The 22,860-nt window shown below is 56.4% G+C and overlaps 1 protein-coding gene across 2 annotated transcripts in view; it reads left to right on the top strand.

The window, feature by feature from the left end:
- The first annotated feature begins 226 nt into the window (after positions 1-226).
- The window catches only part of LMNA (lamin A/C), a 42,882-nt gene continuing 20,248 nt past the window's right edge, over positions 227-22,860 (top strand). For both annotated transcript variants that reach the window (XR_013777031.1, XM_079329382.1), the window contains exons 1-11: positions 227-711; positions 16,251-16,407; positions 16,542-16,667; positions 16,766-16,936; positions 17,819-17,944; positions 19,038-19,258; positions 19,338-19,542; positions 20,364-20,471; positions 20,638-20,757; positions 20,837-20,932; positions 22,380-22,631. Coding sequence is in view for 1 of the 2 variants with exons in the window: in XM_079329382.1 (XP_079185508.1) it covers positions 362-711; positions 16,251-16,407; positions 16,542-16,667; positions 16,766-16,936; positions 17,819-17,944; positions 19,038-19,258; positions 19,338-19,542; positions 20,364-20,471; positions 20,638-20,757; positions 20,837-20,932; positions 22,380-22,631 (1,932 nt within the window). In the remaining variant the exon portion in view is untranslated. The remainder of the gene's footprint in view (positions 712-16,250; positions 16,408-16,541; positions 16,668-16,765; positions 16,937-17,818; positions 17,945-19,037; positions 19,259-19,337; positions 19,543-20,363; positions 20,472-20,637; positions 20,758-20,836; positions 20,933-22,379; positions 22,632-22,860) is intronic.

The raw sequence follows: 22,860 nt of genomic DNA, 5'->3' as shown, positions 1-22,860 counted from the left end.
CACTCTCAGGGTACCCTTTTCCCCGTTCAAGTCTCCCCAGACTGCAATATAGCCTCTGTCGGGGTGTGCAAGGGGGTTACCCCGGATTGCGCCCCCAGAGACGCCCTCCCTAAGCCCCTTTACCCCGGGATATTTTCCCAGCCTTTCCTAAGGAAGGGCTGGGACTGATGCGAGTTGTCTCCACCCAGGTTTTGGATAACTCCACCCGCCGCCGCCTCGCAGCTCCTCCTCCCGGTGCACAGCCCAGCTGGGATATAAGCGAGTCACTTCGGCACCGGGAGCTGCCGCGACAGCTGTGGGGGGTGGCGTGGGACATCGCGCCGTGACCTGAGCCCTGCCCTGAACCTCGACGCCGGACCCCATGGCGACGCCTTCCCAGAAAAGGAGCACCCGCAGCGGGGCTTCGGGGACCCCCTTGTCCCCCACGCGCATCACCCGCCTGCAGGAGAAGGAGGACCTGCAGGAGCTCAATGACCGCTTGGCCGTCTACATCGACAAGGTGCGCTCGCTGGAGCTGGAGAACGCCGGCCTGAGGCTCCGCATCACCGAGTCCGAGGAGGTGGTGAGCCGAGAGGTCTCGGGCATCAAGGCTGCCTACGAGTCGGAGCTGGCGGATGCCCGCAAGACCTTGGATTCGGTGGCCAAGGAGAGAGCGCGGCTGCAGCTGGAGCTCAGTAAAGTCCGGGAGGAGCACAAGGAGCTGAAAGCGCGGTGAGTGCCCTGGGGATGCGGGGGAACTCGGCGGGACGGGTGCTGCCGTCATGCTTGGCAGGGAGCCGGGAGAGAGCGACTTGGAGGAGGCAGGGAGAGAGAGGAAAAATCCGTGGCCTGGCCGGGGCTGGAGTGTCTGTGACAGAGAAGCTCTCTCGTCATTCCTGCTCTCATTCCAAGCGCCATCTTTGGCCGGGATGCCCTTGGAGCGGGGATTTGGGGGCAGAGCTGGGGCGCTCGGGGCTGGGGCTGAGCAGCCGTGCCCTGGGCCCCCGGTTGGGTCCGTGTTCTTCGGGCCCGAGCGCCGGGCTGGCGGCCCCTGTGCCTTCGTCATGCTGGAGCTATTCCTAAACACGCTCCGGCACAGCCCGGGGAGCGCTGCCAGCCAGCTGGCTCTGTCCTGCCTACAGATTTCGCCTGCTCGTCCTATTTTCCTTTGCTGTCTTTGGCACCGTTTAAAGAACCTGCTCCAGGTTTTGTTTGCTTTAACCCTCCCTGTGCCAAGCTGCTCCCACTCTGTGGGGTGCCTGGTTTTGGGGGATCGGTGTTCGGGCAGCACACGTGTCCCCCTCCCACCAGCTGTCACTGGGCGATGTCCAGATGCTCCCAGTCCGCGCTGAGGCACGATTTCCTCCAGGCGCTTCCCATCGGGTTGGTTTCTTTCCCTCCCTGCCATCAGAAATGTCCCCCTCGTGGACCCCCTCCTTGCTGCCACTGCCGTCCTCAGGGCTGTCACCGGCTACCAGCACAGGTCCCCTGAGGACACGGGGCTCCCTGGCCAGTGTCACTGCTGGCCAGGAAGGGGCTGGCACTGGGCTTCCCCCGGGCTCTGCCAGCCCGTGCAGGGTCGGGATGTGTCCCTGCAGTTCCCCGAATCCCGCTCCAAGCAAGGAACGAGCGGATCCCTTTCCGTCATCGACTTTGGCTCGCAGCCGGATCCGGGCTGGGCAGTGGCGGGACAGCCCCCTCTTACTCCATTTGATCTTTTGCCTTTTATTCTGGACACCTCGTTTTGAGCCTGTACCAAATGAGGCTAAAATTAACTTCCTTAGTAGATGCCATAAACATTCTACCTGGGCGGGAGGGGCTGCGCTGGCTGTTTCAGCCGTCTCCGAAAGCCATGTGTTATATTTAGATTTCTATTTCCCGTGCGCTGCTGCAGCTTCGTCCTCGGATAAAGCGGCTCGCTGCTCGCCAGATCCCTGCTCCCGGATCCCAAGGATCCGGATGCTGGTGAGAAGAAGAGCTGAGCTGTCTAAAGGCTTTTTTTCTGCCTTATACAAACGCAGAATTATCTTGGCCACAATCTTTCGAGGGCTGGAAAAAAATGCCCGGCCCGCAGCAGTGAGTGGAGGGGAGCTGGGCGCTGGCTGCGCTGTGGAGCCGGCCGTGTGGAAAACGGATGTGGAATTTTTCCCTGCGATGGGCTGCGCCCCGGGAGCTTCTGTGCTTCTTCCCGGGCGCTGACAAATCCCCTGAAAAAGTGCCGTGACTCGCGGGGGTTCCCGAAGAGCAGCTTGTGCTCGAGAGATGGGTTTCGGTGGGTTTTGGCTCCAGGGGACTGGGGTGTTTCCGTGTTGAATCATCTCTGAGTCACGGCTGGTGAGATGGGAGAGCGGAGATGCGGGGGAAGCCGGTGCTGTTCGTTCCTGCCTCTGGTTTGTCCTGTCTTCCTAGAGCGCGGTATCAGGGCTGCTCTCCAACCCCAAAAGTTTTGCAAGGAGGCTGCGGCTCATCTTGTGTCCCTGGGGGCCCGCTCGGTGTGGCGGGGCTGCCTCAGGGAGAAGCGCAATCGGCTGCAGACTGGGCTCAGTTTGGGGTGTCCCGAATCTCTGGGACATGAGGGAATAGGGCAGCCACGAGCCGAGCCCTCGGAGGGGTCAGAACTGCTGGTGGGATCAGAGAGCCCTGCCCAGATGTTCTGCAGCTGGGCAGGGATGTGCCCACCCTGAGCCCTCGGACCAGCACCTGCTCTGGGGTCACTTCACTGTCCTTGACACACTCAGACTTTGGCTAATGAGTAACTGGCAGCTCTGTGCAGCCCTCGCCGTGCCCGTCAGCCCTGGGGAAGCGCCGAGTATCTCCAGCAGGGCAGGCGCTCGGGGCCGCCTTATCAGCATCGCCACTGCCCCTGCCGGGGTTGTCTCGGCGGCACAGAGGGAGGGCGGGGGGCCGGGGTGCCAGGGCATGACGAGTGATGTGACACGATCCCGGGTCCTGGGTGCTCTGTCTGGGGTGGGGAAACCGCTGACTGGAGGGGGACAAGGTGTGGAAACACGAGACCAGTCTAACCAGTACCGAGGCGTGAGTGCAAGAGCTGCATGGGTGGAGGAGGGTCTGAGCTGCCTGCCCTCTGCTCCTGGGCAGCTGCTCTTCTCTTGGGGAAGCTCCCAGTGGGATTCTTTGGCTGCTTCCAGTGGTGATCCAGGAGGGGGGTCCCAAAGCACCCCTCACCCCTCTGGGCAATCCTGCCTGTCCCGGTGCCACACCTGTCCCCAGCTCTGGATGGCCTCAGGCAGAGCAGAGGGGTGTAGTGAGGGTGGCTGGTGACTCAGGAGTGCTGGCAACACCAGCACTATTCCCTCCCAGGCCGTGGGCAGAGATAGGACTAGTCTGAAATGCCCCTGTCCCTGGTGACCTTGAGCTTCTGTCCCCCTCCTTGGAGGACACCTGGATTCCAGCTTGGCACCAGAGAGATGCTCTGTGCCTGGTCCTGCCCATTGCCCCCCTCTCCTTAAGCTGGCTTCTGACTCACAGGGTGAACAGAGCCACAGCCCTTGCCTTGCTCCCATTTGCATTTGTCACTGCCATTTGTCAGTGCAAGCCCCAGTCTGGGGATGCAGGGGTGTAAAACACAGCCCTTGGACACCTTCAGTCCCTGAGGAATTCAGTGCCCACTCCGTGGGTGAGGAGTGGCCGTGTGATGGCCACACAGTGACCAGCTCCCCCCTCCAAGGCAGGAACCAGCCCTTGTTAGTACCATGGTGATGAACAATGCCTTCCTGAATTGCAGCCCCTAACCTGATTAAGCCAGTGCCTCTTCCTCCCGGGGCCTGGATCTCATCCCTGCCCCTAATGAGGACAAATCTCCTGTTTCCCAAACGCTGCTGTGGAGGCTGGAAGCTCATCCAGCAGCAGAGCAAGGGAGGTGAACTCCACAACCCTTCCCCAGCCCAGGGGGGTTTTGCCTCATGCTTTGTTCAGCAATGACCCTCCAGGCAGGAGCAGGTAAACAAAACTTGTTTAGTTGTAAAAAAAGGGAGGAAAAAGAATTAAGGCTCAGTGCTGTGAGTAGGTGTGGGGGGGCACACACTCCCTTCTGCAGCAATGAGCTGGTGCTGGAACATTTTGCGTGGGGTGAAACCTCAGGCTCCTGGGCTTCTCCCCCACTGCCTGGTGGAATCCCTGCCAGGGAGGGAATGCTTTGGCTGGGAGGAGGCTTTGCCCTTTTGGAGCAAACAAAGAGCAGCTTGTGCAGCTGGGGACACTTTGGGGGAGTCACCAATGCAGAGCCAGGCTGATCCAGCCCTCTGGGACCCTCTGAAACACCCCACCCTGATTCTCCAGCCCTGTGGACACATTGGCTGTCCCTTGACATCTGCAGCTCAGGAGGGCTGGGCATGCCTGGCAGGGCTGGAGCGAGGCAGGACGTGTCTGTGAGGTGAAGGTTTTCATTAGCTGTTCCCAGTGCAGAGGAATTCTGGCCTGTGCAAACATCCAGCCTCTCTTCTTTCCCAGAAAAGTTGTGGCAGAGAAACACGCTCCAGCACTTTTGGTTTGTGATCTTGCTCCCACTGCTGTGTTTGCCAGTGTCTCCTAGCCACTCATTCCCTCAATTTTTCCAGAGATGAGGGGGAGTGAGAGGAATTCCTGTTGCTTTATATGTATTTAAGAAGACAGGATCCACTCTGGTAAATTAAGGACCTTATTCTTGGAGCTGGGGATTAAAGAGAAGCGATTGCAAAGAGAATCAGGGCTGGGTTTGGTGTGGGAAGGGATCCATCCCTGACAGCCCAGCCCAGCCCAGCCTGCCTTGGTCCCACAAGTGTTTTTCAGCCTTGCACGTGTCACTTCAGTCTGAATCCCATCAGCACTCAGACTCCAGAGGACAGGGGGCTGTTCCCATGTGCTCAGGAATGCAGACAGAGAGGGTGGGACATGTGGGATGGCTGCCAGCTCTGTATTCTGCTGAATTCATGCCCTTTGGGAGATGCAGCTTCCTTCTGTGCTGCTGGCAAGGACAGGAGGAAGTCACCAGAGTTCTCCCTCTGATCCTGGCCAAAATTAGAGCTGTGTTGGAGTATTCCCCAGGAAGTGTCAGCCCAGTGGGTTCAGGATGAGCTGGGGATCACCTTCTACTGTCCCACCACTGGCTGCAGTACCTGTTTCACCATCCTGCTCTGATATTTGCTGAGCCTGTTCCTTTGTGACCAGCTCAGCACGTTCCCAAACAGCTGAGGCTGGTGCCATGTAAAACCTGTCCCTGTCAACAGCTGCCATCACACAGCATGGTGTCAGGGCTGGGTGCCCACCTGCCTCTGCCCCCTTCCCCTCCCTGCCCAGGGCTGAATATCCCCAGTGTGAAGCTGAACAACTGTGGGGGCTGGCAGAGCCTGGCAGCCCCACCTGGCGCAGTGACAGCTGCAGGGACATCTGTGTGACAGCCACCCAGGAGAAGCCTTGTCCTCGCAGGGATAGAGCAGCCACAGCTCTGCCTCACCATCCTTACAGGGAAGAATTTCCTCCTAATACCTCACCTAAATCTGCCCTCTCATTTTAAAGCCATTCTGCTGTGCCCAGCCACTCCATGTCCTTGGTAAGAGTATAATAAACCATATAATACAATATATAATAAAATATATATTTTTTTTCCTTGTTCCTGTGTATGAAGGGTGTCACAGCACGTCCATGAACCATGGTGTGCTCCAGTGCTGTGGGTGTTGGGGAAAGCCAAAGGGTGTGGAAGTTAATGAAGTGCATTGAACTCAGCCCACAGTGATACCACAAACCCCAGCTGGGGTTGGGACACCTCTGCTGCTGGTGAGGCTGAGTCAACATTTCACATTCTCTGTCATAAACCAATTACCTTTTTCCCCAGGTGCAGGTGCCCTTGGCTTGGGGTGTCCCCCAAGCTGCCCCCAATGCTCTATTTCACAGAATTGCTAGGAATTGCAACAGCACAAGGGACAAAGTTCCCCAGCAGGCAGGATGCAAGGTGGGAGCTGCCCTGCCTGCACTTACCCTCCTTAATTATGGGTTGGTGCTGTGGGAGAGGTGGCAGAGCCAGGCTAGAAACAAACACGGGCTCTCCTGAAGCTGTTGGATTTTTGTGCTGGGGCTGGGAGTGGCTCAGGAGCGCCTAAAGGAGCAGGGTTCTGATAGCAGAGCTCTCTCCTCCCTCTTGCACAAAGGCCACCTCCAGCCACTTGTTCTGGCTGCTGCTTTCCATTCCCACCGGGCAGAGCTCGGTCTCCACGCTGCAGAACTTTTCAGTTTGTTGGGGTTTTTATTTATTAACAGCTTAAGGACACCCCCTCTCCCATCTGAGTCACATAAACCCAACCAAACATCCAAGCTCTCGCTGTGGATGTGTAATGTGGGCTTTAAAAGGGGTGGGAGCCCAAAGCAAACCCATCATCACTGAGGGCTTCACCGCTGTGCAGAGCCCCGTGTTCCCCTCTCTTGCAGTGCCTCTGGCTCAGCCCAGGGGATGAGTCACGCTCAGCCATGTGTCCCAGGGTGTGGCACCGCAGGGCTGAGATCGGGAGGCCCCCCCAGCCCGGCAGTCACGCTCTGCCCCTTTCCTTTTCCTGCAGATAACCAGCAGCATCCCCGGGGTGCAGGGATGCTCCCCCAGCGGGCTGCACTGGGAGAAACTGGGGGAATTTTCTAAGATGAATCTCCATGCTGTGGGCTTTAGCAGGGGAGGGGAGTGCTGAGCAGAGCAGCCTCACCTCTGGGCATGGTGCTTTGCCCCTTTTCAGGGCAGAGATGTGCAGCCCATCCTCAGCTCTGCAGTTCCAGTGCCAAAAACCACCAGACTGTGCCTGGCCTGGTGCTGAGTGTGCTGTGAACCTGTGAGGCTGAGCAGAGGGAGGGGATGGCAGGGCTGGAGCATCTCATGGTCATCACAGGCAGTGCTGTGCAAGCAGCAATTGGGGCTAAATTGTGCTTTCTAGGGATGCCACGTCTGCAGTTTTGCTCTGGGGAAGTGCTTGTTTCCTGCCCACGTGCCAAGCAGCTCTGGGCTCCATCCTGGCACGGTGCAGGCTGGCAGGGGAGGTGGGCAGAGCTGTGCTGGCAGCTCTGCACAGAGCACAGAGAACAGTCACCTTGGTGCTGCTCATCCCCGTGCTGAGCTGCACTTTCCCACCCTGTCCACATCCATCCCCACAGCCACCCCAAGAGCAGCTGGAGCTGCCGGTGACTCAACCTGCCACCAGCACATGCAAACAGACCTTGTGGCAATGTAAACACCTTGGCTGCCTTTATCTGGGCTGCTGGAGCCAGGATAGCACACCCTTTTGTTCCCAGGAATACCTGTGGCATCTGGATCACACAATCCCCTGCTTTGTTTCTTAAGCAAATGTTGCTGGCCGGAAGCTTTGCTGAGCCAGTTTATGAAAAACAGGGTGAGCTGCTGCTGCTGCTGCTGCTGCTTCTGAGCAGAAAAGGGAGGCCTTGAACTCACCCCCTGTTTTGCCTCTCTTGGCTCCTTTCTGCCTTGCTCAGGGTTTCCATTGATGATGATGATGATGATGATGATGAGGATGCAGCAGGTACAGAGTGACCTCCTCATCCTTTGCCATCCCCTCTTTGGGCTCAGGAGCTGCAGGTGGGACAGAGAGGGGAGTTCCAGCCACACCTGCACAGTGCCAGAGTGTTTCCCTGCTCCTGGGGCTGGGATTGCCATCCCTGCTCCACATCCTGCCTGTGTGGCCAGTTCCCAGCAAAACAGCAGCTCCTGGTGCTGGAGACATGACTAACACAAGTGACTCAGCTGCCTGTTTTTAATTTTTTTGTAAGGTTCCTGCCATGCCCAATCTCCCAGGGAAACACCAGGAATCTCTGCTTTGTCTTTATCCTTTGGGATGGTAGTTTATGGGTTTAGCATTTCTCCTTCATCTGCAGAAGGATGTGTTGAAATGAATGGAATGTTTGGGGTTTCCATGGAGGGGCAACACTCAGAGATGTTCTAGGTGGGAAAAAAAAAAAAAAACCAACCAAAACAAACAATAAACCCACAAACTTCCTATTTAGTTTTAGCCCAATTCTTTTAAAACTAGTTTTTGCTATGTTGGAGTGAGATAGTGAAGGCTGGGCCAAACTCCTTAAATTTCCAGTCCAAAACTTAATTTGTCATGACATTAATTTAACTATATTAATGTATATTAGGTATATTAACTATAATTAGGTATATTAACTATATTAATTAACTCACTTGCTACCATGGTGAGTCTTCAGAGTAATGCCATGAAAACTTGGAATTTCCTTCTTCCCTCCTCTTCCCAAAAGCTTTGACTTTAGTCAGCAATAGGCAACACTTCCAACTGTTAGCAAGTTCTGGGTATGAAAAACAAGCTGACAACACCCTCAAACAAATTGTGGGATTTTTGGGGCTGTCCTGAGTAGGAGTTGAAATCAATGATCCCTGTGGGTCCCTTCCATTTTGGGATATTCCATTATCTCAAAGCTTTATTCTCACATCTCTCCTACTGAAATCCTGCCCTCAGAAGGTGGAATTGAGCAGTGTGGAAGGTGCTGTATTGACATATTTGAGTTGTATCTAAAAAAAAATTCTTTTTCCAGCTCAATTCCAAGCTTTTATTTTTAGCAAGTTTCTTTTTTCTTGATGAAAGATAATATTGCTTTAATCTATATTTAGGATGGTTCAATTCCAGGCCATCAAGTGTCTTTTTAACCCAATTCAAGATTTCATGGGAAGCTGGAAAAGGCAGGTTGGCATGTTCAGTTTGGGGTGGGATGTGAGTGAGGCTGGCCAGTGTTTGATGTTGGTTCTGAGCAGTTGAGATGTTCAGGTTTATCAAGAGATAAAATCACAGAACAGTTTAGGTTGGAAAAGCCCTCCAAGATCACCAAGTTCCCCCAGCCCTGCCAAGGCCACCACTAATCTTTGTCCCCAAATGCCACATCTGCACATCTGTGGAATCTCTCCACTGTCCTGGGCAGCCTGTTCAAGTGTTGGTGATTTTTTTTTCAGTGGAAAGTGCAGTTTTTTCAAGCAAGGAACTGTCCTCCCTCTGGAAAACCTGGGCTCAGGATCTGCACAGACACTGGCTAGGTTTTTCCAGTGCCATGCAAACAACTCCCAACTCTTCAGGACCAGCTCTGGTAACACACCTGGGGCTGGGCCAGGTTTGCTAAATGAAGTTTCAGCATTTTGCATGTCAGGCCAGGCTGGAGGCTCATTCCTGTATCCCAGGGTTTGGTGATAGATATTCCCCATAGGGAAATTTTGCTGGGCTCTGTGTGTTCCCAGCACTGGGCACTCCTGTGGCTGATCCTCCTTCCAATTTGCTTTTTCTTTGCATCTGTCCCCTTGGGAAAAGGATTTCCATGGGTAACAGGGGGTCCCACAGGTGGCAGGGGGTCTCCAGGCAGTGTTGTTATATTTCCAGCTGTCCCTGAAGGATAAATCCTGCCCTTTGTCTGTGCAGACACACAGATTTATACCTGACACAAACCTCCCCAAAACCACAATCCTCCCAGTGACTCCCACATGGCAAAAGGACAAACCCCCACTTTTCCAGCTCTGAAACCCCTCTGGTAATGCCACCCACCCTCCAAAAGCATGGGCTGTGCTGTTACCATGGGGGACTCAGCCCAAACAGCAGCGTCACTGGGTGATTTGGGATTTCCATTCTGCTCCTGAGATGAGTCACCAGCCCCGACCGGGAGTGAGCAGCGCTGGGGCTCCCCAGCCAGCACTGCAACACTGTTAATTCTGAACAATTAATACACTATCTGTTCTCAGAAATGTGCTCTGAGCTTTGGGCAGAGCGTGGCTGTTGGCTGTGATGCTGCTGAGGATGAAGGGCTGACACCAGGAGGGTGACAGGTCTTTGCTCTGCTGCATCCAGGAGGAGAAAAGTCTCCTCCAGACCTTGGGAGGGGATGTGTGGCTGATTCCTGGTGTGCTCAGGACCCACCACACTCGAGTTTGTGCACCCACAGCTGCCAGCAGTGCTCCTGGTGATGGGAGCTGGGGAGGGACAGGAGCATCTTGGATTTGGGGAATCCTAGGTCTGTTTGCCTCCCCATGAGAGGCTTTTTCCTGGTTCCCAGTTGTGGTTCATATTGAGGCTGCAAGGAAAGGCCAGATCCCAATTCCAGGAGGGGAAGCCCAGCTCTGGGAGACACCAGTGAGCTGGACAAGCCCATGGATGAGCATGCCATGAGTGGATCAGGAGGTGTGGCAGGGCCTGGCACCAGGAGGGCTCTTTGGCACTGCTGCTGGCAGAGCTGGAAGCTGTTTCCATGCCTCTGCTGGGGTCTGGTGCCCAACAGGATGCTGGCTCTGTGCAGACCTCATCCTCTGTACATCATGCTGGCTATTTCCAGCTCCCCTGCTAGGAGACAGGCTGTGTTTATCCTGGTGATTTGGCAGAGGAGCTGTGGCACAGATGAGTCACCAGCTGGGAGAAGCTGCTTTGCCACATTCCCACTGCCCCACTGCAGAGGTTTTCCAGGCTTGCCTCTCCTCGTCCTGTCCCTGCTGCTGGTCCTGTGGGACCCTGGCCCCTGGATGAGGGAGCAATCCTTGATGGAGAAACAGCCCCTGGGATGGGGGAACAACCCCTGGGACTGGGGAACAATCCCTGAGACTGGGGAACAGCCCCTGGGACTGGGGAACAGCCCCTGGGACTGGGGAACAATCACTGGGACTGGGGAACAATCCCTGGGACTGGGGAACAGCCCTGGGACTGGGGAACAACCCCTGGGACTGGGGAACAGCCCTGGGATGGGGGAACAACCCCTGGGACTGGGGAACAATCCCTGGGACTGGGGAACAATCCCTGAGACTGGGGAACAACCCCTGGGACTGGGGAACAACCCCTGGGGTGGGGAACAATCCCTGGGGTGGAGGAGTGATCCCTGGAACACGTCTGGTGATCCTGGGACAGATCCCTGCCCAAGGTGGGGCAGAGCAGGTTTCCTGCAGCACTCTGAGATTCCATGGGCACACACTGCCACTCCTGCTGGGCTTCCCAAGTTGTAAACAAGGTAGAGCCTTTTCTGGGATGTTCTCAGCCTGCGTGGGCAGGAGCAGGCAGCTGTGGCCCCTGGCAGCCAGGTGGGACTGAGACCTGCAGTCCTGGGGGATTTGCAGATACCCATAAATATTTATGGTGGGGCAGGAGCTGACGAGTTCCCTGAGCTGGCACCTTTTCCAGGGTGGGGCAGCTGTGATTTGGAGGCAGGGAAGGAGGGAACGCCTGCAACTCTAGGGCTCCATCCCACTCACTGATCCTTTTCCATTGTTTGAAGCTCAGAGCTGCCCAAACTTCAGGAACTCTTGTGGGGACTAATAGTGGAGAGGGAACCCGATTTTTAGTATCCTAAAAATGCATTGAGGGGCTGTGGCATGGTGGGGAGGGTCCAGCAGCCTGGTGGGCTCATGCCTGGAGCTGCTCCAACGAGCTCTGATGACTCTGTCCTGTCTTGACTTTTGCAGAGGGAGAGCCCAGAGCTGCCAGGTTTCCTGGCTGGGATTTTGGGGCAGAGCAGGGTGGGGAGCAGTAGCAGATGCTGCTCAGTGGGGCTGTCCCTGAGCCCTCCCTGAATCCATCACGTCTGTGCTGAGCACAGCCAGAGCAGATCCAACTTTCCATTAACATTTGGATTTTCTGGCAGCTCAGCTGCAATTTTCAATCTTTTTTTTTTTTTTTTTTCCTTCTTCCTGCTTTTAAAAGCTAAAAATAAAATATCTTGAGGCCCCTTTTTTCCCCTCCCCATCTTTTCTCTTGAGACATTTGTTTCTTGAGGATTTGATGCCTCTGTTGTTTTTTCTCTTCTTGGATTGTTTTTACCCGTGGCTCTCACAGCACAGGGGATCAAATCCTGTGGGATTTGGAGGCACCCAGCCCTCCAGAATGAGTCTCTGCTTCCCTTTGCAGTGGGGAATTTGGGATCTTGTAGGCTGTAGCAGGCAGGATGGAGAGGCCAGTGAAACCCTCTGGGGAGGAGGAGGAAGGTCTGTCTTCCTCCTCCTCTCCAGGGAAGTGGGAGTGACACAGCTGCCATGGAAGTTTTTTATTTTTAGCCCAGCGCCAGCTGGAGCCTGTGAGGCTTCCCTGGAATAAAAGCAGGACCTGAGGGCAGGAGAATGGAAAACTCAGACCTTGTCTGGGCTGGAGCAGGGATCAGCAGAGCTGGTGTGAAGCAGTGGGGGGGTCCTTGGGGGACAGGACTCACCTGTGTGAGGCCAGGTTTGGGATCAGGGTGTGTTTGAAGGAACATGGGGAGATGCTCAGGGCTCAGGGAGCCGAATTCTGCCAACCACTGACTCCCCAGAGCAGAGCAGAGGAGAGGATTTGTCCCTCTCCCTGTGGCAGAACTATCCCAGCTCAGCCCCGTGGCTGGTGAGCTCCTCACAGCACAACCCAGAGCTGAGCACAGGAGGTTTCTCAGGAAAAACAATTTATCCTTGAGCCATCTGGGGTTTACAGTGGGGCTTTCCAGAGCCCTGGATACTTCTGCTCTCTGGAGAGGCAAATGTAACCATCATCACTTTTCCCATTTATCACTTACCGATGAACTGCTGTCCCTTGAAAGAATCACACAAACCAACATCCCCACCCCGAGGAGCGTCCTCCAGCTGTGCCCAAACCTCCACAGCTGGCAGGAGAACCCGCCGGCTCCGCTGGGGTGGCCACGCTGGCTGAGCCAGGACTAGAGGGGAAAACTCGGCCCCAAACTCTGCTTGCAGCGAGCCTTGGAGCCTCGGATCCGCTGGCGGCTGGCATTCCTGGGCTGTGAGTCACTGGCACAAAAGGAGTGGGTTGGACAGGAAGGAGCCAGCGCTCAGCTCCAGCAGCAGCCGAGGCTGTGGCTCCCTGCAAAAGAGGGACCAGCAGCATTTTCTTGGTCGGTTATTCCACTGTGGGCGAAATTCCAAATTCTCTAGACTGCTTAAATGCTATTTAGGCATAAGAGTGGCTGTTTTATGGGATTTATGGACTATGAAATCATACTCCGTGCATATCATTGAGACCCTTTTACCTGAGAGGCCCGAACTGTAAAATATGAAAATCTGACCACAGAAACATTCTAGAATTCATTACAGATCTAATATGTTATACTGAGGCTTTACACCACAATAGTGAGTGTTCTGGGCTGGGAAAGGAGCTTTCAGACATTGAAGGAAAGGCAGAAGACAGATCTCCACTCACTTCCAAGAAAAAGTCTGCAAGCTGCTGCTGGATTCCCAGAGGTTTTTGCACTCTGCTTTTCCTGACATAAGTGATTCTGAATTTCGTTACTGTACATGTAGGAATTTTTATTATTTTAAACTGTCCTTAAGTGGAATTCCTGCTCTTTTAACATGGAATATCCTGGGATTTGAAGTGAGGTTTACACTTAAAAACAGTAGCCTGGGAGTTTGAAACCTTTGCTTTAGTCTGCAAAATAACAGAATAACTTCATGCTGGCTCGGGTCAGGAAACAGAAATGCAGGAAAATCTGCTGCTGGCCAATCCAGGAGCTTCTGACATCCCGAGTCTGGGAATGCCATCCCTGCTGCCACTGCTGGAGTTCTGGATCTTCTCTGGGATGGGCTTTAAGATCCTGTTCTGGGATGGGCTATGGTTCCTGCAGTGGCTCCTGCTCCGGGTTCTGCTCTGGCTCCTGCTCTGGGTTCTGCTCTGGGATGGGCTATGGTTTCTGCTCTGGGATGAGCTCTGGCTCCTGTACTGGACCCTGGGATGGTCTCTGGCTCCTGCTCTGGATCCAGCTCTGGATCCCGGGATATTTTCTGGGATGCTCTCAGTGCTGGCAGGGGATCCCGGGATGTGCTCGGGGATGCTCTGGATCCCGGGAGGTGCTCGGGGATGCTCTCGGTGCCGGCGGGGGATCCCGGGATGGGCTCGGGGATGCTCTGGATCCCGGGAGGTGCTCGGGGATGCTCTGGATCCCGGGATGGGCTCGGGGATGCTCTGGATCCCGGGAGGTGCTCGGGGATGCTCTGGATCCCGGGATGGGCTCGGGGATGCTCTGGATCCGGGAGGTGCTCGGCGATGCTCTCGGTGCCGGCGGGGGATCCCGGGATGAGCTCGGGGATGCTCTGGATCCGGGATGGGCTCGGGGATGCTCTCGGTGCCGGCGGGGGATCCCGGGATGGGCTCGGGGATGCTCTGAATCCCGGGATGGGCTCGGGGATGCTCTGGATCCCGGGATGGGCTCGGGGATGCTCTGGATCCCGGGAGGTGCTCGGGGATGCTCTCGGTGCCGGCGGGGGATCCCGGGATGGGCTCGGGGATGCTCTGAATCCCGGGATGGGCTCGGGGATGCTCTGGATCCGGGAGGTGCTCGGGGATGCTCTGGATCCGGGAGGTGCTCGGGGATGCTCTCGGTGCCGGCCGTGCCGCATCCTCTCCCCGCTGTCCGTGCGCTCTCCTCGCCCCAGGAACGCGCGGCTGCCGCTCCTCGCCCGCGGCCGGGGCTCCCTGGCCGGTCCCCGGGCGAGTTCCCCCTCCTGTTCCGCCCCGTTCTGAGGTGGGGGGGGTGACAGTCCCACCCCGTGCCTGGCGGCTGCTGGGGGCCGTTGGGTCTTTTCTTTTTTTAGGACGTACCAAAATAGCTGCGGGCTGTGTTTTGGTGGCGCGGTTAGATCAGGTTCCCCGGTCACACGGCGGCTCTGTCGGGAGCGGCTGTCAGAGGACTGGAAAAGAGAGGGGGGCACTGGGGGCCGGGATGGTGCAGGGGTGTGGCTGGTGATGCCAGAGGTCGGGCTGGGGGGCTGAAGCCCCACTGAGCAGCTGCTGAGCCCGTGGCGAGGCACAGCCACAGCGGGGCAGCCCCCAGCCCCACTCAGGTGCTCCCTGTGCTCTCCAGGAAAGGCATCGAGCTCTTGGCACTGGGAGAGTGTCACAGTGCAGGAGAGGCACCTGCACCACACCACACTGCCCAGTGTCCCACCACACTGCCCCAGTGTCCCACCACACTGCCCAGTGTCCCACCACACTGCCCTGCACCCACAACACTGCCCTGTGCCCCACCACACTGCCCTGCACCCACAACACTGCCCTGTGCCCCACCACACTGCCCTGCACCCACCACACTGCCCAGTGTCCCACCACACTGCCCAGTGCCCCACCAAACTGCCCAGCACCCACCACACTGCCCAGTGCCCCACCACACTGCCCCAGTGTCCCACCACACTGCCCTGTGTCCCACCACACTGCCCAGTGTCCCACCACACTGCCCAGTGTCCCACCACGCTGCCCCAGTGTCCCACCACACTGCCCCAGTGTCCCACCACACTGCCCTGCACCCACCACACTGCCCAGTGCCCCACCACACTGCCCTGCAACCACCACACTGCCCAGTGCCCCACCACACTGTCCTGCACCCACCACACTGCCCTGCACCCACCACACTGCCCAGTGTCCCACCACACTGCCCAATGCCCCACCAAACTGCCCAGCACCCACCACACTGCCCAGTGCCCCACCACACTGCCCAGTGTCCCACCACACTGCCCAGTGCCCCACCACACTGCCCAGTGTCCCACCACACTGCCCTGTGCCCCACCACACTGTCCCAGTGTCCCACCATACTGCCCTGTGTCCCACCACACTGCACTGCACCCACCACACTGCCCAGCACCCACCACACTGCCCAATGTCCCACCACACTGCCCAATGCCCCACCACACTGCCCTGCACCCACCACACTGCCCAATGTCCCACCACACTGCCCAGTGCCCCACCACACTGCCCAATGCCCCACCACACTGCCCAGTGCCCCATCATAGTGCCCAGTGTCCCACCACACTGTCCAGTGCCCCACCACACTGCCCAGCACCCACCACACTGCCCAGTGCCCCACCACACTGCCCAGCACCCACCACACTGCCCAATGCCCCACCACACTGCCCCAGTGTCCCACCACACTGCCCTGCACCCACCACACTGCCCAGTGTCCCATCACACTGCCCAGCACCCACCACACTGCCCAGTCTCCCAAGGTCTGGAGTGACAGGCTAAGGGGGAATGTCTTCTGCCACAGGGCAGGGTTAGATGTGATATTGGAAAGAAATTCTTTCCTGTAAAGGTGGTGAGGCTCTGGCACAGAGTGCCCAGAGAAGCTGTGGCTGCCCCTGGATCCTTGGAAATGTCCAAGGCCAGGATGGACAGAGCTTGAAGCAATCTGGGATGGGGGAAGATGTCCCTGCCCATGGCAGGGCATGGAACTAGCTATGTTTTAAGGTCCCTTTGAACCAAACCAATTCCATAATTTCCTTATAGCTATGATTACTCCTGCTGTGCCACTCACCTGTGCCACCCTTTGCCCTGCAGGAATGCCAAGAAGGAAGGGGACCTGCTGACTGCCCAGGCACGCCTTAAGGATGTGGAGGCTTTGCTTAATTCCAAGGAGGCTGCACTCTCCACAGCCCTGGGTGAGAAGAGGAATCTGGAAACTGAAGTGCGGGACCTGAGGGGACAGGTGGCCAAGGTGAGCAGACTCCAGCTGACCCAGAAATACTTTTTCACCCCCTACCTGGGGGTCCCTGCTATGCCAGATGTGGGGCAGATGCAGCTGGGTGGTGAGTCCCCAGGCAGTGATGTTCCTTCTCAATTCCCTGGCAGCTGGAAAGTGCCCTGAGCGAAGCCAAGAAGCAGCTGCAGGACGAGATGCTGCGCCGCGTGGATGCCGAGAACCGCCTGCAGACCCTGAAGGAGGAGCTGGAATTCCAGAAGAACATTTACAGCGAGGTGAGCCCTGCTGGGCTGCCACGGGGCTGGGATCACTCGTGTGTCATGTTGTGCTGTGTCCCCTCCCTGAGGTGACACGTTCCCTGCCCCGTCCCCAGGAGCTGCGCGAGACCAAGCGGCGCCACGAGACGCGGCTGGTGGAGATCGACAACGGGCGGCAGAGGGAATTCGAGAGCAAACTCTCGGAGGCACTGCAGGAGCTGCGCAGCCAGCACGAGGCCCAGATCCGCCTCTACAAGGAGGAGCTGGAGAAAACCTACGGGGCCAAGGTGAGCAGCCTCCCCACGCTGCTCTCACGGGGCACAGGAGGGATGTGGGTGCTGATGCTGATCCCATGTGGGTGCTGATGCTGATCCCCTGTGGGTGCTGATGCTGATCCCCTGTGTGTGCTGGTGCTGATCCCCTGTGGGTGCTGATCCCCTGTGGGTGCTGATGCTGATCCCCTGTGGGTGCTGATCCCCTGTGGGTGCTGATGCTGATCCCCTGTGGATGCTGATCCCCTGTGGGTGCTGATGCTGATCCCCTGTGGGTGCTGATGCTGATCCCCTGTGGGTGCTGATCCCCTTTGGGTGCTGAGGTGCTGATCCCCTGTGGGTGCTGAGGTGCTGTTCCCCTGTGGGTGCTGATGCTGATCCCGTGTGGATGCTGAGGTGCTGTTCCCCTGTGGGTGCTGATGCTGATGCCCTGTGGGTGCTGGGGTGCTGATCCCCTGTGGTTGCTGATCCCCTGTGGGTGCTGATGCTGATCCCCTGTGGGTGCTGATCCCCTGTGTGTGCTGGTGCTGATCCCCTGTGGGTGCTGATCCCCTGTGGGTGCTGGGGTGCTGATCCCCTGTGTGTGCTGGTGCTGATCCCCTGTGGGTGCTGATCCCCTGTGGGTGCTGATGCTGATCCCCTGTGGGTGCTGATCCCCTGTGGGTGCTGATGCTGATCCCCTGTGGATGCTGATCCCCTGTGGGTGCTGATGCTGATCCCCTGTGGGTGCTGATGCTGATCCCCTGTGGGTGCTGATCCCCTTTGGGTGCTGAGGTGCTGATCCCCTGTGGGTGCTGAGGTGCTGTTCCCCTGTGGGTGCTGATGCTGAACCCGTGTGGGTGCTGAGGTGCTGTTCCCCTGTGGGTGCTGATGCTGATCCCCTGTCCTGTCCCCCAGCTGGAGAATGCCAAGCAGTCAGCTGAGAGGAACAGCAACATGGTGGGTGCTGCCCATGAGGAGCTGCAGCAGACCCGCATCCGCATTGACAACCTCTCCTCAGAAGTCAGCCAGCTGCAGAAGCAGGTGAGTTGAGACCAAAGTGTTCCTGGGTGTCCTGGTAGAAAGGACAGGTGTCTGCCAATAAAGGCAGAAGCTTCTCTTTGAAATGGAGAATGTAAAACCCCTCCCTCCAAATTATTATAATTTTGAAATTAAGGGGCTCTAAGGCAAAAATATGGGAATTAGGAATAACAGTTCTTTACTAGAAAAATTAAAATAGAAATATAATATTACAAAGAACAATCCCAAAACCCTGCCAAAGTCAGAATCCAAGGTGACACCCATCAGTCAGTCAGGGTGTTGGCAGCATCCCATTCAATGGTGGCTGCATCCTCCTGCAGTGGCAGATGTGGTTCAGCTGGAGCAGTGCTCCTGGAGAAGGTGCAGTTTTCCTCTGAAGGTCCAGGGATGATGTGGAAAGGTCTGGTTTTCCTCTAGAATCCAGTGGAAAGATGGAAACTTGCTGTCCAAAATCTCGTTTTTTATCTAGGTAGGAAAGGCTTGGCTCCTCCCCTGGGTGCAGCATCTCCCAGTGGGATGATGGAATTTTATCAGTCATGCACTGGGACTCACTGGCCATGAACAGGACATATCTCCTGGAGGGAGGATGGGCTGTGGGAAGATAAAGATGATTGCCCCAGCTGGTTTTAACACCTGGCCCATTAACAGGAGATATCTCTTGGGGGGAGGATGGGCTGTGGAAAGATAAAGATGATTGCCCAGCTGGTTTAAAGCTGGCCCATTAGCAGATAATATGTGCCAGGAGATAAAGATCACTGCCACACCCCGTTTGTAACAATGGCCCATTAACAGGAGATATCTCCCACAGTGATAAGAATTGCTGCCACACCCAGTTTTTAACAATGGCCCATTAACAGGTGATAGCTCCTGGATGAAGGGTTGGTCATGGGAAAGGTAAAGATGATTGCCCAGCTGGTTTAAACTAGCTCATTAGCAGATGATATGTGCTATGGAGATCAGGGTCACTGCCCCAGCTGGTTTGACAGATGGTGACAGAATTCACATTTCTGGCCACATCCACCCAATCCACTGGGGATAGCCCCTCCTGGGGATGTCCCCAGGTGCAGTGACCCACCCTCACCTTCCCTGCCCACAGCTGGCTGCCAAGGAAGCGAAGCTGCACGATCTGGAGGACATTCTGGCCAGGGAACGCGAGACCAACCGGCGCCTGCTGTCCGACAAGGAGAGGGAGATGGCTGAGATGAGGGCACGCATGCAGCAGCAGCTGGATGAGTACCAGGAGCTGCTGGACATCAAGCTGGCCCTGGACATGGAGATCAACGCCTACCGCAAGCTGCTGGAGGGCGAGGAGGAGCGGTGAGCACAGCTCTGGGCACAGCTCTGGGCTGCACAGATCCTATCCCTGTGTCCTCATCTCCTCTTCTCCCCCTGCCAGGCTGAGGCTGTCCCCCAGCCCTTCATCCCATAAAGGTGCATCCCGAAGCCACATGTCCACCTCGGGCTCCTCCAAGAAGAGGAAGCTGGAGGACAGTGAGAGCAGGACCAGCTTCTCCCACCATGCCCGCACCAGTGGCCGTGTTGGTGTGGAGGAGGTGGACTTGGAGGGCAAGTTTGTCCGTCTCAGGAACAAGTCCAACGAGGTGAGTTTGCCTTCGGGGAGATCTGTAGAGCCCTGTGTGCTGGCTTGAAGGACAGATTTCTGACAATAAAGGCAGAAGCTTCTCTTTGAAATGGAGAATGTAAATCCCCGATCTCCAAATTATTATAATTTTGAAATTGAGGGGCTTTCAGGCAAAGACAGGGGAAATAGGAATAACAGTTCTTTACTAGGAAAATTAAAATAGAAATACAGTATTACAAAAACACTGCCAGAGTCAGAATCCAAGCTGACACCCATCAGTCAGTCAGGGTGTTGGCAACAGTCCCATTCAATGGTGGCTGCATCCTCCTGCAGTGGCAGATGTGGTTCAACTGGAGCAGTGCTCCTGGGGAAGGTGCAGTTTTCCTCTGAAGGTCCAGGGATGATGTGGAAAGGTCTGGTTTTCTTCTGGAATACAGTGGAATTGGAATTTTGCTGTCCAAAATCTCGGTTTTTATCTAGGTAGGAAAGGCTTGGCTCCTTCCCTGGCTGGAGCATCTCCCAGTGGGATGATGGAATTTTATCAGTCATGCACTTGGACTCACTGGCCATGAACAGGAGATATCTCCTGGAGGGAGAATGGGCTGTGTGAAAGACAAAGATGATTGCCCAGCTGGTTTAAAGCTGGCCCATTAGCAGATGATATGTGTCAGGAGATCAGGGTCACTGCCCCAGCTGGTTTGACAGATGGGGACAGAATCCACATTTCTGGCGACATCATGTATTGCAACCCAAGACACCCTGCTTCACCCTGCAGGCAGGATGTGAATGGGGCAATCTGGAGAGGAACCAGGGTTCTGAAGGTCATTATCTCTCTGACAGGACCAGGCAATGGGGAACTGGCAGATCAAGAGGCAGAACGGGGACGATCCCCCCCTCACCTACCGCTTCCCCCCAAAGTTCACCCTGAAGGCTGGCCAGGTGGTCACGGTGAGTCACTGCCTGGTGGAGGATCCAGGCAACATCCCAAACCCTGCCAGGCCCCTTCTTGCATGGAATGGTTGGTGTGTGGCATTTTGTGGTGATAAAACCCCCATCCTGGAGCTGTGGAGCCTGCAGATTTGAGAAGTCACTTTTCTCCTGCTTTTCTCTCTAGATCTGGGCCTCAGGAGCTGGAGCAACCCACAGCCCCCCCAGTAATTTGGTGTGGAAAGCCCAGAGCAGCTGGGGCTCTGGGGACAGCCTGCGCACCGCCCTCATCAACTCCAACGGGGAGGTGAGAGCCTGGGCCAGCTCAGCACAGGGCAGGGGGGCACAGGCTCTGAACCCCCCACCTCACCTCCTGTCCCCCACAGGAGGTGGCCATGAGGAAACTGGTCCGCACCGTGATCATCAATGATGATGAGGATGAGGATGATGATGAAATGAGCATCCACCACCGCCATCACCACGTGAGTAGGAATGCCCAAGGTTCTGGGGGGTTGTGGTTCAGTCAGGGTGGGAGGGAGCTCAGCATCACACAGAAGAGGCAGTGGGGAGGCTGCTGTGGAAACAACTGCATGAGAGAAGCCAACAGACCTCTGGCATCTGGAGGAGATTCTGAAGATCTTGCTGGAAGTTGTCTCCAGCTCTAAGGAAGCCTGGCGTGCTGTGAAAAGGGCCAGAAGAGTCAGAGGGATGCTGAGCTTGTCAGCATTGCTTGGAGGGTAGGATGGTGGGAAATTGATAGACAACACTTCTTGTCAGCAGCTGCTCTGTCCTCTCTGCTCATGAGGGTGCTGGAACAAATCCAGAGGTGGCTTTGTCCTTCCTCTCAGCCCGTCTTTCCCCATATGGTGCTGAAATATGCACCAGGAGGAGCAGCAGGCAGTGGACAGAGAGCAGGCAGCCTGCCAGGAGAAGAGCTGCAGCCACTTCTCCCAAAGAACCATCCCTGGCTGCAGCCCAGCAAACCCCACCAGCCCATCCTGCAGGGACTGATATCACCACATTGAGCCAGTGGATTGTCCTCTCCACTCTGCCCTTGTGAGACTCACCTGCAGTGCAGGCTCCAGTTCTCAGGCCCCCAGCAAAAGAGGAATTGCTGGAGCAAATCCAGAAGTAGCCATGAAGTGTTCTGAGGGCTGGAGTCTCTGCTCTGGAGGCAGACTAGATGAGTTGGGGCAGCCTGGAGAAAAGGAGACTTCAGGGAGACCTTAGAAATTCTTCCAGGGCCTAAAGGGGCTCCAAGACAGCTAGAGAGTGACTTTGGACAAGGGCCTGGAGTGATAGGACAAGGGAGAATGGCTTCTCACTGACAGAGCACAGAGTTAGATGGGTACTGGAAGGAAATGGTTCCCTGTGAGGGAGGTGAGGCCCTGGGACAGGTTACCCAGGAAAGCTGTGGCTGCAGTGTTCATCAAGGCCAGGCTGGACAGGGCTTAGAGCAACCTGGGATAGTGGAAGATGTCCTGCCCATGGCAGGAAGCTGGAATGAGATGAGCTTTCAAGTCCATTCCAACCTAAACCGTTCCATGATTCTGTGATTCTCTTCTATGTTGACTATCCCTGGGCAGAGGAGCCAAGCTCCTGCAGCCAGTGCTGCCAGTTTCTCTGGAGGCTAAATCCTTTCCAAGAGCAAATTTCCCACGGGAAAGCTGCCAGCTCCTGAAGTGGTGAGGAAGAGGATGTTTTCAGGTGTGCTGAGAGCTCGGGTGCAAGGTCAGGGCAGCGTGCTGTCCCCAGTCACTCGCGATTAACAACACAATAATAAAGATTTCATTTCCTTATTTTTGAACCGTGCGAGAGCACAGCTGAGTCAAACTCTCCCCAAATCCCGACGTGAAGAGCTCTGGTGCTGCCACAGGGCTGCGAGGATGCTGTGGCAGGCTCCAGGTGACTCTGTCTGTCCCTCTGCAGGGCTGCAGCGGCTCTGGGGACCCCGGCGAGTACAACCTGCGCTCACGCACGGTGGTGTGCGGCACCTGCGGCCAGCCGGCCGACAAGGGCGGCTCGCAGAACGCCGGCGTGGCCACCATGTCCTCGGGCTCGTCCAGCTCCAGCGTCACCGTCACCCGCAGCTACCGCAGCATGGGCGACTCGGGCATCGGCCTGGGCGACAGCCTGGTGTCCAGGAACTACCTGCTGGGGAGCTCCAGCCCGCGCAGGCAGGTCAGTGCCGTGCCAGAGCCCCCAGACTGTGCTGCTGCTGGTATTGCACCACCCTGTGCTGCTGGCACTGCACCCTGTGCTGCTGGCACTGTACCCTGTCCCAGTGCTGCTGGCACTGCACCCTGTGCTGCTGGCACTGCACCACCCTGTGCTGCTGGCACTGCACCCTGTGCTGCTGGCACTGTACCCTGTCCCAGTGCTGCTGGCACTGCACCACCCTGTGCTGCTG

This window comes from Erithacus rubecula, assembly GCF_903797595.1.
Source record: "Erithacus rubecula genome assembly, chromosome: 33".
Classification (NCBI taxonomy): Eukaryota; Metazoa; Chordata; class Aves; order Passeriformes; family Muscicapidae; genus Erithacus; species Erithacus rubecula.
This window is presented reverse-complemented; position numbering and strand designations above follow the sequence as displayed.